The 14,538-nt window shown below is 40.9% G+C and overlaps 1 protein-coding gene across 1 annotated transcript; it reads right to left on the bottom strand.

Moving 5' to 3' along the window:
- Positions 1–1,064: 1,064 nt before the first annotated feature.
- On the bottom strand, positions 1,065–11,654 carry UBXN2A (UBX domain protein 2A). Its single transcript, XM_010131687.1, has 5 exons — positions 11,614–11,654; positions 10,071–10,206; positions 8,381–8,490; positions 6,701–6,841; positions 1,065–1,233 (listed from the first exon to the last, which is right to left on the bottom strand). Exons 1-5 carry the CDS (start codon positions 11,652–11,654, stop codon positions 1,065–1,067), a joined length of 597 nt encoding a protein of 198 aa, XP_010129989.1.
- Positions 11,655–14,538: the final 2,884 nt, after the last annotated feature.

The following is a 14,538-nucleotide window of genomic DNA, read 5'->3' as shown; positions in this document are numbered from 1 at the left end:
TATAATGAAGTAATTAAGATATTAAGCCCCCCAATTAAGTATTTATAACTAAAATAGTAATCTATTAAAAAAATCACTATTTTAATTCCTTCGCCAGTACAATGCAACAGTGTTTCAGTTCATACCTCAGGCCACTAACATTAATAAATTAGTACGAGTTAAAGAAAAAGTTATCATCATTAACCTTCCATCGCTGAGCTCTTCTTCTGACCAGCCACAGACACACACAATTTATCTGGACAGCGGCCTGGGTTGTATTCAACCTGTGATCACTTTAAATTGCTCCACAGAGCAGCACAGGCAATATATCCTTTCCATATGATATGAGTGTACAGTACTGGAATAATTTCTTAAATTACAAATTTGAGAGAGGTCTCTAAAGACAGTAGTTCTATAATTCAATGTTAAAGAGTGAATCCCGCTTTCTCAAAGCTCCTGTACACGTATGGTGCGCTGACACCTTCTGACATTGTCCCCACTTATAAGCCTCTTTGGGAACTGGAAATTTTACTAGTTAAGAATTAAACACATTGGATGCATTCTATTCCATTCATGTTGACGTGCAGGTGATGAACCTCCATGACTCTAGCCCTCCCTAGAGCTTTCTCTGGCTCAACTCTAAGTCACATCCTCCAGCCTAGCTCCCAGCTGCGGTGCTGTCTATGTCCAATGACTCGCAGGCTTTTTACTAAGCAATTTGCTCCAGATGTGGTCATTCTGTGAGAGAGCTGTCATATTAAAAGCTGCTGCTTCTAAGAATGGGCAATACATACACCTTAAACTTCCACTGACCTACAAAGAAGTCCTACAGGTTCCTCAGATTGTCATTTATGCTCAGTTATGGGCTGACTAGCAACATCAATTCACGTTCTTCTTGTACTCCTCTCGTCAGCTTAAAGATTTCTCAAAACGTGAAAGTAGGTTTTCTAGGTACAGCTGAACAGCAACCCAATGTGAAGTGAACCGAGTAGGTACGTTGTTCACAGAAATTATAGACTACCATGTGCACAGGCGTAAGACAAAGAATTAAGATGCAAATATATATGACAGTGCTAAAATAAGTCTTACCTGTGAGAAACATTGAATTTCTGAATTATCCTTTCCCCATCAGCTAACCAGATCTGGATGTTAGTGATAGGTTCCAGATCATTTAAGGATACTAAAGGAAGGTGTCTTTTGTTGTCAGGTCCTTGATGATCATCTCTTACTTTAGAGATTATCCTTGGAGTAGCACTGAAAAGAAAAGCCACACAAGGTTATGTCTCCTGTGTACACACATAAGCGTGAACCTCCTTCCAGACCCCCACTTCTCGAGCCTTCTGCCCTGTATCAGGGTGTATTGACGACATCTTTTAAAAAATACAAGAATACTAACATAAATGTCAGGTTTGGGGTTTTTTTTTTTTGAGCTGTATGAATGACAATACTTTCTCTTGAAGACTTTAACCTACTAAAGAATTTCAGCTTGCTCCTGTTAAACATTTTTACAAGACAGAAAGGAACTTTGATATCAAAGGATTAAATACGAATACACAAGAGATGAAAAAGTCTGAAGATTTTTTTTGTGCATTTTTTGTACTCTAATCACACAGGTGAAACCTTAAGGGGTTTGCGTACTGAATTTGCATAATCAATGTTAATTTTCACTGTAATGTGATTACAGTAATTCAATTTAACTGAATGTTGTTAGCCTTGATTTAGACCCAGCATCATCTATTTCAGCTTAGAAGCATTACTCATCTATCAGAGAGATTGTCTTAGTGTGAAAATCCAGGCTGATGCACACAGCACGTAAATTTTGGTTTTTTTCTAAGGCACTTTTGACAGCTGACCCTACCGTAAGGGCAAAGATCCATGCAATGACTTGACAGAATACAAGGACCTCAAACCAGGTGCATGGTCTTAAAAAAAAGGAAAAAAAATTACTGGCAAAAATTTTTGTTCTGAAGAAGTGTCTAGTGCTTCTTTCAGAACTAAGCTTGTTCAGCATGTTCTGTTCAGGTCATCATAAGCCCTGACCCAATGGGCATATCCTCAGCTCATGGGAGTATAACCAGATGTCTGCTAGCAAAACACGAGCAGTGATTTAAGGAGTTACCATTTCTTCTCTGAGCTCAGCTGTGGTCACTGACTACATGAACCCTTCATGGTGGTTTGTGGAAAAGCTTCCTCTTTTTGATGAGTTTCTGTTTTGTGTCTGTTTCTTGGGAGAGAAATCAGTAACAAGTTGACTGTAGATTAACAGCGAGTCTTAAAAATATAATACCTGCTTCGCAGACAAACCTCACCCTTGCATCCTTATGTTCTTGTACTTGACTTAGTTTAATCACAAAGCAGAAAAGTCACAGCCAATTAATTATTAAAACAAAGATGGCTAATTGATATATTCAGGTTAACAAAATTAGAGTCTTGGGCTCATGTCCTTCTCAGTCTGAGGTATTTCAAGAACTCTCACAAGCCATTGCCTAGTTAAGTGTTTCTAGGACAGCAGAAGCACTTTTTATTTCTTCAATTGAAATTCTGCAAAAAGAATGAGAATCAAGGAATCTTATTCCCAAGTGAGTGATAAGAGATGTTCACTGCAACTGGTGACAGATGAGAGACAGAGAACTGACGGCTCTGCATCTCACAGGAATCAGCTGCAGCACAAGAACTTGGCACCAACAGATTCCTGGAAGCACATCTGTAAAACATTCTGGTACTCTCAGTACAGGTGACTTACTATCACCCACCTGTCTCTACCGATTTATTTATCTCATATCTACCTTCTGCCCATGCTTGACCTCAACACAAAGTAAACCCAAACTGCCCACCAGCAAGATAATGTTGAACAGTGTCAGAGAAAAAAAAAAAGCTTAAGTCATCCTTTAGTCCCACAACAACCAGTTTTGTTAGCTCCAGTGTCTATCAGTTCCAGGTTCAGACACTGAAGTACTCATGTGTGAGGTAGCTGTTTCCAGCCCAACAGGGACTGCAGAGACAGCCACACAGCTGCCGGGCCTTTGGCTTAGCCTGGGCTGAACTACATTTTAGGCCAACAGTCACAGTTGTAGTTGAGACACCTGTCTCAACGAGTACAGATTTTGGTGTCATTTTCAAGCCGACTTCTTTCATGGCCACATCTCGGAATCTGCAGTAGGCCTGGAGCTGATTCTTTCTATAGCAAGTATGTGTGAACCCAACGTGTTAAGCTAAGCTGCAAGACAAAGTCAGAAGACCTATATTCGCCACAGTTTAAAACTTTTCTATGCATAATAACTTTGCTCTTATAGAACTGACAGATAAAGCCATCTAGTGGTGGGAGCTTTGACTAAAGCCACAAACCAAGAATCTAAGTTTCTTATTAGCCTCAGATCAAAGTATTAGTACCCCTTTTAAAGGCTTATTCCTTTATAAGATTATCAAAAGAAGATGGAAACTAAAGAATGAAGAGACGTAAGAGCCTCCTGTCAATTTTCTGAAAAGAAAAAGCCCAAGAGTTAGGTGTCATGCCTTACCCTGACTAATGGTTGAGAAGCCTGACACACAGTGTTTAACCTAATGAGGTTATAGGGCAAGCCCGCTTTGCTACAAGGGATTTGACATGCTTCTGAGGCAGTCTTTAAAATGCATTGATAAGCTCAATAGAAAAGCCAGGTTGCAAATCTTGTGATAGTCCGAAACTATTAAACACAGCTCAATGATGGCAAATAAAACAGAACATACCCACGAGTTATATAGGTTCATAAGGTATACTGGAAAGGTCTGATAAGTCTTCTTGCTTCTTCCTCCTCAAAAGAGAGGCTCAAGCTCATCTAAGTTCTATCAACAAACACATCATTTCTACTTCCTCCAACAACAGTTTTAATGAGCCAGTCAGACCAGCTCATAATGGTTCATCCACCACATCATCCATCCATCTGGGAACACTGGCAGAAAATCTATAAGCTATTAAAAAAAAAAAAATCTTTATTTGGTAAGCAGAAGCTTAGCTAGGTAACAGGCTGAAGTAAACTCTTCAGGCATTTGCCTCTCATTTCTCATTAAGCACATAAATGCAGCTGTGGAAAGGGAATTTTACAGCTTAAAACTCGTCACAGGTCTCAGCACTACTATTTCCCCACAAAGCCTTTCTGCTGAAAGAGTAGTGCATGCATTCAGTGGACATTTTTTAACACCAAGAAGTGAGCACTAGTTTATGGAGTAAGAGCACTTTCCAACATCAGCAAAAGTATTTACTCATCTTTAAAGAGAAGGCTCCAATAGCATAGCACTGAATAGACTAGCAAGGGCAGGGAGAAAAAAGCAGCATTTCATCCAGTCCATAAATAAAAAAAAAACCCAAACACTGAGCAAGTTGTAGGATGTCTCAGTGTACAAGATCAGTCAGCTGAAATTCACAGAACTGCATGTTTCCAGAACCCAGCTTCCCTACTGGGAAGCAAGATCATGACTTGCTGTAGGCAAGACAGAGCGCGATAAGCAACTGAACAACCTAGCATTTAGCACTGGTTAGCAGCAGAAACCCAGCACACTGAAGATTCTTCTGCTTTTGCTGTATATGGGTCTACTTGTAGATAAAATAAGGTTAAGTTCTCGACCTTCCATTTGCTCAGGATTTCAGCGCTACCAAAAGCAAGTCTTGCAGCGTCTCAAGTGTAGATTTTCCCTATTGACAGTATCTACTCAAGCATGTAGCAATGGACTGTGATACAGAAACAGACAAAACAGATACTTGCTTCTCTGGTAGCCTGGAACAACTCATCCTTTACTATTATCAGTCTCTTACTCTGCACATTCTTATCTTCTTCCTCTGCCTAATCCATTCCACCCAACTGTTAAGGGTTAGGGCTGGGCTGGCCTGGCCACTAGATGAATGACAGATGCTCTCTATTAACTCTTGTCCATTCCCAAAGGTAGAGAGAAAGGGAATGAGAGAGACACGGATTGGAAAGAGAAAACTAAACCTGCTTTAATTAAAATAATAACATGAAAGTCATAAATATACACAATACCCACAGTGAACCCAACCCCCCCAGTGGCAATCACCACAGATGCTGTGGGATAGGCACTGGGGAAGGTCCAGGCTGGACTCAGCATCAGACAGGAACCAGATGCAGGAGCTGGATTCTGAAACTGGATTGAGGAATGCACAGATTGGGATCGAGGCAGAACAGAGAGAGTCCTCCTTGGACGCTGGCCATTGAAGAAAGCAAGAAGGGGCAAGACCCTCAGCTTTATACCAAATATGACATCTATGGGACGGAATATCTTTTTGGTCAGTTTAGAGTCATCTGTCCTGTCTGCTCCTCCCCACAGGTGTAGCCTCTAACTCCCTGCACCAACACAGAACATAGGATTTAGCAGTGACCTCAGTCTGCACAGGAGCAAGTAGAAGCAAGAGCCTTTCTGCATTCCAGTCCCTGGTAGTAACTGTCAACATCAAGTGTTTTGCAGACACTGTCTGCAAAAGTATGCTGTTAACTTCCGACAGTGCAGTTAGTTAGACTGAGCTGGAAAGTAAAATCACTGGACAGAATTAGTTCTGTTCTAACTCAAACCAGGTCACACTTTCCCTCAGCACATACACTGGGCCTTAGCAGCAAGCCCTTCTCCTTGATCAAAACAAGCTCTTCACCTCACATTTCACCCCAGTCTGCAGGTCACTAAGCAGTCCCACCTGTGAAGGCTTCCTGTACGCTCCCAATCACTGAGTGTGTTCCATTCCTACGCTGAAGTCTGCTTTTACAGGCACATAAGTTATATACAACAGGGATATGTAAAGCAGGTGATTTGGCTGGAGTAAGCAAAAGTCACAAGGATCAAATACATGAAGTCCTGGCCTACCCCTCTACAACAGCCTTCCAAAATACAGTATGTTTGGTTATAAATCAAGTCTAATTTTAGCACTGGCATTAGTGGTGACACTCTCCAACCACAAGAGAGCCATGGGGTAAAGAGGATCACTGTGACATGCTAAAATGTCTTACTGCAATAAATGCATGGTTAAATACTGAGGAATTTTAAGAGAATGTAAAACAACCTCTTATTTCTTCAGTTCCCTTTATGGGATTGTCATACTCCCCTCTCCTCACAGAAAGCACATACAGCTTTAGAAGAGTTATTTCTCTTAAATCACAGAATAGAAGAGTGTCAGCTTTTCAGCTGGAGACAGTTCTGCTGTTTGAGACCTTAAACAAATAAAGCCAACAGCACTCTGTTCCCTAGCAGGAACACAACCAGTAGGTTGTGGGAGCTGATTACACCCCATGCAGCACCTACCACACACACCTAAACACTGGTTCGGATTCGGTACTCAAAAGAATGCTGGAGCGTTCGCTCTGTAAGAGGCAGCTGGAAGAGAGGGGCTTGTTCAGCCTGTGCAAGTTATGGTCTTAGGGGCAGGACAAACCTAACAGCAGCCTGGCAGGGTCTACAGGAGGTCATCAGGAGAAAGGATCAGGCTCTTCCCAGTGGACATAAATTGAAAAAGGGAGACATTCAGCTGGATACAAGAAAAAAATTTCTTTACCATGAGGACAGTCGCAGAGTCACAGAATCATCTGTTTGGAGACCATCAAGTGCAACCGTTCACCCTGCACTGCCAGGGTCCCTAAACCCAGCACTGAAGCCGGCTCTGCACCCTGCACCCTTGCAGGATTTCAAGGCACAACTTGATAAAAGCCTGAGCAACCCCAGTCATAGATCACAGACTACTCACCTTCCTAATCTGTAACCGTGTCCAGAAAAGGGATGAAACATTGGCTTTTTTGATGATAAATACACCTTATCTTTTTTATCTTCCACTTTTACATCTACCTCTTCCTTATCAAAAACTTTTCGTAGCTCAAAAGGCAGTTCCCTTAAGAAAAATAAAACAAGTCAGAAAAAGAACTACTATACTGTTTTCAGTATACAAAATAGATTAATGCCTGTTCTATGTTTATTCTTTCAAGGACAATGCTTTTTAATAAAAAAGTATCACCAGTATTTATCAAGAGTTATACAAACAACTTCAAGTTCCTGAACTGCAAATTAACTAGAAAGTGAACAATAAAAGAAGACATTAAGTTGCTGAACGATGTTCAAATTTACTCAGCAGTTACCACTCCAAAGCACACGATGTGTAGGAAGTTCAGTATTGACATCCACTGCTGCAAAAGGTTCAATTATTTTATCTCCATAGTAAAACAAGGAGGAAAAAAAAGCCTTTTTTCTTTTAAAGATAAAAATCTGAGTTTAGATTCAATAGCTTTAATTTAAAATAAACACAAATCTCAGCTTTTAAAAAATACACCATCACTAATAGCTGCATTCTTTAGCAGAGTAATAGCACCTCAGTGATGCATTACTTGCATTAAGCACAACACAACAATGCCTTTGTCTATGAGCTCCGATGCAGCTACTTCATTTTTGGGCACTGGGGCTCAGCTGGTACAGAGGCTGTACTAAGTGCTTCTCTACCATCAACAATTATGCAGGAACCGTCTCGTTATTAGCATCTCCACAAGCAAAGGGTGGAAGAAAGGTGGCAAACTCCTGATGCATGTACACAAAGGCAGTGAAGGGCTTTCAACAGAGCAGTTAACTGCTACAGAACTAAACCCAACTGACAGCCATAGAGAAGAAACATAGTGTAAAATTAGCATTTTTGATGGGCTAGCAAAGCACGGAAACAACAAAAAATACAATGGCTTAGCAATTTCATGTACTTGAAAAGGAGTTAAACTATATTCTCCATAAAACTATACTCTTATTTTGTATGAGGTGAGGAAACAAGACTACAAATTAAAGGCTCAAAATTACATTGGTTTGTATGGTCAACCCATTTTTTTAAAGCAGCACTGCGAACACTAGCAGAAATCAGGATAGCATGCTAATTTTTAACAGGGGGATAAAAGTAAGACTGCTATATACACACAATTTGTACTAGGAAAAATGTCTGAAATTTAAGACTGATCAGAGTTGCTTAATGTTACATGGAGCAACTGTGCCGATTTAAGATTTTTCATCAATATAAAGAAAACAAAGACCATAAATACAGAAACGCTCAACCACTTGCATACTGAGTTCATTAGCCAAAGTACTATTTGATCAGTAGCTCTTACTGGGCACTCAGTTCATTCTTTATTTCATTCTGCACCTGCTGTGCCCCATACCAACAATCGCTTTTATCTATTTCATCAGCAAGTGTATGACTACTGCGATTGAAAGCTATATTAAACCTGTTGATGTTAAAACAGCCATTAGCACTGCAGGAACTGAGACAGGCAGTGGCCTACACCCCTACAGGGATACTGCAGTGCAGCAAAGCTGAGCAGCGATGTAAAAAATTTAAGAGTGTAAGGTAAGTGCTATTCAAAGCACATTAACTCAGGATGATTAAGAACACAAAACTCACCCTTTTTTAATGGAGTCCAAAAACTGCTGGTTTGCAACATCAGTGTAGCTCCTAAGTTCACCGTCATTTACTGTAAACCCGTTTTTCCAGAGTTTAATGATTACATCCACCTATAAAGTAACAACAATTTTCATTATAGCATTGATGTAAAAACAGTTCGGGATACCCAGAGCACCCCATGATTGTAAGTCATCCGCTGCATGGACTAAAAATACTAAGAGAAGGCTCGCTATAATCTATTTTGGCCCTGTGCCAACAGGAAAAGCAACTGCAAGGGGTGACACATTTAAGCATCTTGGGTCAATCAGGGTTAGAAATAAACCTTCCCCCAATCATTTTGCTCTCCTAGGTCAAGAAAACTCCTTCTTGGAGTGAAGCGGGGTGGGCAGGGGGGGTGTGTGGGGTGGGGAGGGTAGGAAGCTGGAAGAGCCCAGCCAGCTGCTACTCTTCAAGAGCTAAATTGAGAGCACCCAGGGCTGGTGTTGGAACACAAGCTACCAGAATAGTCCAGCTGGGGATTTATTAGGGCAAAGACTTGTTCTGATCATTCAAGAGGATTTTCATAAAGGCAGGCATTGAGATAATACAAGCAGAAGCCTTTTGCTCAGGAAATGCAGCAAGTATCTAAAAATTCACTTTCAGGCAGTCATACATGTTTATCCAGGGTATATTCAGAAACTTAGTGTTAGGAGATGAAAAAATTAATGAATTACTGAGAATTTACTTTGCCAGAGAAAATCCTCTGCCTCAGCTTGTAGCCTTCACACTGTTCACTGAAGCCTCTCCAGCTTTAACATGGATATATTTGGGAATGCATTTTCATATTTATGCATCAAGTCATCTAAGAAAGCATTTAATTACACAGCTCTGATCCCGGAAATAACATTGTCTTGAGAGATACTTGGCCACATGTGAGGTATATGCAACATGTATAAATGCAGAATTCAGCTCAGCTAGAAACTACTCTGCATGATAGTACTTGAAAGCTTTATTTTTCTTTTTTAAGGTTTGACTTGTTAGAAGATGATCACTACGTAAATACACAGCACGTGCAAAAAGCTGAATTCCTTCTCTTTCGGTTATCTGTCAACAAGGTCTCCTTGACATTCCCTTTTTCCCAGGTTCCTCTGGGGATCCACAAATGTAGATTCCAGAAATTCCCACTTCAAATTTCTCCTTGACATCTTTGTACCACACAGACTTTTCTCCACCCCCTTACCAGTCTTTGGGGAGTAACAGAAGTCTAGGAAAAGGACAGGATCACTGAGACACACACCCATACTAAAAGTCTCACTACTATATAAATGAGAGCAAAAGAAAAAAAAATTGGGTTGTGCTTCTGCATAAAAAGGCTGCAACTCTCTAACAACTTATGTCAGAGTAGTTGTCATTCCTTGCACCTCATGATCAGCTCGCTCTCCTTACTGACAAAGCAGAAGTGCATTACCCAATGCCAGCGTGAGAACTAGAACAACAATAAACACACCTCAAAATCCTAAGAGTCAGAAGCCCAGAAGCACAGGCCTGGTTGACCAAGCGACAGGAGACTGTTCCTGCTACTGTCTGAAGCCTGTGTGCATTTGCTTACAGATATAGTGGGTAAGACTGCTGGACTTCTTGCATTTGTTTCCCAGGGTCCTCCTGGAGTGCTATTATGTTAAACGTAAGTATTTTCCTCTTCACTGCCTACCTGGTTCTTGACTGTGGTTGGAGGCATACATATAGCACCAACTTTCTGAGCTTCTTCAAAAAGGTTGTCTACAAAGAAGTCACAGTTTTGTTCTGTACCATTCAAAATCTGATTGTTGGTTCCTGACTTACACATCCTGCAGAACAAAGACATAAGTAAAAATGATGCCTCAGAACACAGCAGATGACGAGCAGTTACCCTAGAAGTTCAGCATCAAGCAGTGTAAGAGGCATGCTCCCCTCACCCAGCTTACTCAGCTGTTACAAAACATCAGGTCAACTTTGAGTTGTGCCTTTTCTAGAAACTCCTTACAAATCTCTAACTGCCACTATTTACACTTCTTAAGCATGAGTTAAAGAATGAAAATAGAAAGGTGAGTTCATCTATGCAGAAGCTTCTAAACTTGGTATCAGAGCAAGGAATGCAGTTTAGATGATTCATACTTCTAATGCAGACCATGAAACATTTAACTGCACACAAGTGAAGGGCCTTCCCAACAGCATTTCCATGATAGAAGCCTGGGTGACTTCCTCTGCCTTTTAAGTTTTAAAAAACGCAAACGAGAAAATTTCCCCAGGATTTACTCCCTGACCCCCACCTAAACCATCATCACAGAATCACCATTACTGTCCCTGAGAGGACATTAGAGAAAATCACGAACAAGTGACTCAACACCACTTGAGCACTCTGAAGAAATACAATAGAAGACTTCAGTAATGTGGAGACTGCCAGAGTAAAGATGCATCAACACAGCTTTTTATAGAACACTATACGTTTGACAGCTGCTTCTGTTAGATTTTGCACCAATCAAAACACAGAAATGTGCGACCTGACTGATTATCTTTCAGTTTAGGTACTTTACATAGTAAGAGGATTATGCAGCTTTTGGTAAACATCGCAGGAGTTATTCCTATTGGGAGATTCAGAAAAGCCTATTTTCAGCAAATCAGAAAAAAACCCCACCCACCTCTTGAAAAATAACTGGTTTTACATAAAACTCTGCATTGAATCCAAGGGCAGCAATGCTTTCTTGAATGGTAATTACATACATTTGCATAAAAAGGAATTGTTTGCAGTGCATCTGTGCAAAACTAAGAATCCCTACAGATTAACATCGTTAAATAAACAAAAGAAAAACTCAACATTAAAGCAGGCATTTCCAAAGTACCCTGTTCCCATTTTAGTTTTCTAACAGAACAAAAGAAACTGGAAGCATTAATCCAGGTATTCACTGTGCTTTACCTCTGAAACATAACTGGAAAACCAAACACCTCCGTATCAAAGACAGAGATGCACAATGAGTTAGCAATTTGTAAGGCTGCCTTTCTATTTTAAATAAAAATATTTACACAGCTTCCTGCATTTAGAAACTATTCCAAATATTTGAAAAAACTTTTTGCAAAACAATTTATTTTTTTTAAACATCAGTATATGTGGAGCAGGTGGATACAGAAAAAATGGCAAAACTTTAAAATCTAACAGTTTGAAAAGTCATGGGCAGGAAAGGAGGAGGAAAAAGGGGGAGGGGGGAACTGGCACCTACCATTCTTTCTTTACAGTTTTGATATTGTCCATGTCTTTCATTCTGGTGTTTCACCTAAATATGAAAAGAATATGGTTTAAAAAAACCAAAACAAAACCAAACCAACAGACAAAAAGCCCAGTATGAAGCTTTGCCTCCTTTTGTAGCTGAATCACTTTTTATAGTTTTCCTGTGCTAATAGACATTTAGCCAGAAACCTCAACATCTCCAGATGGTTCTTTGTTTTCCCGCAGTTTCTAATTTAATGACATATGAACCATGCATCAGTTTCAGGCGTTCAAAAGGCTGATACTTTTTCATAAATGTACAACATAAATTCCACAATAACCATGTGAATTGAAAATACATGCCCATATTTATGATAAGCAAGGAAAAAAATATCACACTCCTTTTCTGAGTGTCATGATTTAAACTCTCCTGATTTTTCACAACACTATGAGACAGTTGCAGAAAAACTGTACTGCCACTGCAGGCATTCTTCAGTGACCTTCACAGTGTGCATGACCTTCACAGTGCGCATTACCAAAAGGTGCAAGATTTGTCAGGTTCCTCTTCCTACCATGTCTCAGCACATTGGTGTGGCATCCCAGAAACTGTGAATTATCATTTCTGGTCTACTGTTTGGCTGGAAAGAAAATCCTGGATTTGCAAGTACTAAATATATTACAGGATTAATCTGCCAAGTCAAACAAAATGAAGAGTGCCATACTGATCTCATTATACTCCCTTCAGAGCTCGCAGAAAAAAAGTTCTAGAAAGTCACAAAAAGCCAGAGACTCCCCAAAACACCCTTAAAAACAAATAAAATCACTCTTAAATTAGACAACCCCCTAGGAGAAAGAACAGAAATTTTAAGTTGCAACTGTATTTAAAGACTTATTTGTGAAGACCACTGGGTACAGGTTACACAGATGAGGCTCTGCTCCAGGCAGGTTGGGGACTAAGTTACGATATTGTGCATGGCTTCTAGAGAATGTAAAACTAAGCAGTGACGGCCATCAGACTCCTGAAAAGGTAGTATGAACAGCAAGACAAAAGTAAGTGTTAAGTGGTCTTGACACAAAAGGGTTAGGGGGAAACAACATTCACAGCAGCACGAACAAAAGAATACCCATTCAGTTATTCAGTCTGAATTCATGTTCCTCAGGAGGTTGATATTGGTACCCTTTCATCTTGAAAGTTAAATCCTTCTGTAGAAATACATGTAAGTCTTCAGAAAACCACCACAATGACCAAAAAGATTCAGTCAATACACCCGTAACAGGGGGGTTTAAAGTTTCGGCAGCCTTCAATTTAACCAATGCTGTTATGCATTAGCTGAAAACACCGTACTTAGCACAGTTTTGAGAAGTCACACAAGATGTGGTACTGTGGGGTTTTTTACCCCAGAAATGTTCTGCCAGAGCACAGATATATATATATATATCTGATTACTATTCTTAGAACTTTGTAGTTGTCCTTGGAAGAAAGGAACTTTCAGTATGAACGAAGTGAATTTAAGAGTGCTTACAGAAATACAACTTTTCAAACTTCTCCCGAATTAAATTTTAACAAACTTCAGACACAAAGTAATTTTTTGTGTTGTGTGTGAATGTGTTTATCTTCTACCCTTTCACTGTTCAATAGACTACTCCCCAAAGCAACAAGAGCCCCCTCCAGCCATCTGCGTTTGTTGATTCTCTGTGACTTGTCATCGGCGCTGTTAAAAAGAGACAGACACAAAGAAGCAGCTCTTCAAATTAATTCTTTTGCTACATTAGACTGGCCTCAAATGTGCATAAGTAGTATTCAAAATTGGTCAGCTGTGAAAGTCGCTCCTCCTTCTAAAGTACAACAGCAGTTACACTTAGATGAAATGTCTGTGTTAATAAATCAAGGTAGAGAAATCAGCCTATACAGCACATTGATTTTTATTGTGACCAAAAGGACACTAGTAGATAGCTTGCACTGCAAGCACTTCAGCCGACCCACCTAGCACAAACCACCTCTCCCACTAGCTTCTGACATCTACATCCCTAGGTGTCACTTAAAACATGAAGAGTTTTGGTACAGATTTTTTGTGTCTATGACAAAAAGTATCACAGAACTGAACTTCTTCCTCTGGGCATTATATGACAGGAAGAAACAGGAGCTGCCAGCAGCCCACCACGGCCACATCGGCTGTACGATACTGCTGGCCTTTCCCGGCACAGATCAGCTTCTCCTGCCTCGGGGGCTCTCCACTCTCCCGCGGCTCCATCCCTGCGACCGGTTCCACAGGGGACGGGTCACCCGTCCAGCGGTAGACTTTCACGGCCAGTTCTTTGGAGCAAGCAGCTCTCACCTACACACTCACAGGCATAATAGTTTTGGCAGGTATTTTTATGCTCAGTGTTGTTGACCCTACACATCCAGGTATTTTAATGCAAGAAAACCAAACCAGAAACTACCTTTGATGCTCTCCTTGCTCTGAAGGGTTGAAGTATTCAAGCAAGCACAGACAGCCCCCTCCCCCCATGAAAACCCGTCTTACTCACTCTGGAGAAAGCAAACTTCTCAAGCTGAAAACTGCTTACAGCAGAGCGCAGTCTACCTCTACACCACACAGAAATTAGGGCTGAAAACTGCACTGTACTGTGCGACAAAGAAACAAGCAGCTATACAGAAACGGCAAGTGCGAATTAAAAGTGAGATGAGCAACAAACCTAATGGCCAGAACGTGGCTGATACGCTCAGATCAAAATTACAGCAGGAGTGTTTCCCCTCCAGCTGGCAGCAGCGCTGCGCATCTGGAAAGAGACCCCCACCCCCCCGCACCACCAGCCCCCGGGCTGCACCTGAACTTATCTGCACTCCCGGTACAGCAGCTGGGCTCTGCCCGCGCAGCGCGGCGGCACACGGAGCAGAAGCTGCGCGCCTCCTGCCAAAGCCGTTGCCCAAATCCGC

The sequence above is a fragment of the Buceros rhinoceros genome, unplaced genomic scaffold (genome assembly GCF_000710305.1).
Source record: "Buceros rhinoceros silvestris isolate BGI_N320 unplaced genomic scaffold, ASM71030v1 scaffold31742, whole genome shotgun sequence".
NCBI lineage: Eukaryota > Metazoa > Chordata > Aves > Bucerotiformes > Bucerotidae > Buceros > Buceros rhinoceros.
This window is presented reverse-complemented; position numbering and strand designations above follow the sequence as displayed.

Excerpts from the sequence above, each read along its gene's own strand:
- UBXN2A (XM_010131687.1), bottom strand. The coding sequence starts at position 11,654 with ATGAAAGACATGGACAATATCAAAACTGTAAAGAAAGAATG. Across the intron at positions 6,842-8,380 it reads TTGGACTCCATTAAAAAAGG|GGAACTGCCTTTTGAGCTAC; the intron begins GTGAGTTTTGTG and ends ATTTTTCTTAAG. Across the intron at positions 1,234-6,700 it reads CACGGTTACAGATTAGGAAG|TGCTACTCCAAGGATAATCT; the intron begins GTGAGTAGTCTG and ends TTTTCTTTTCAG.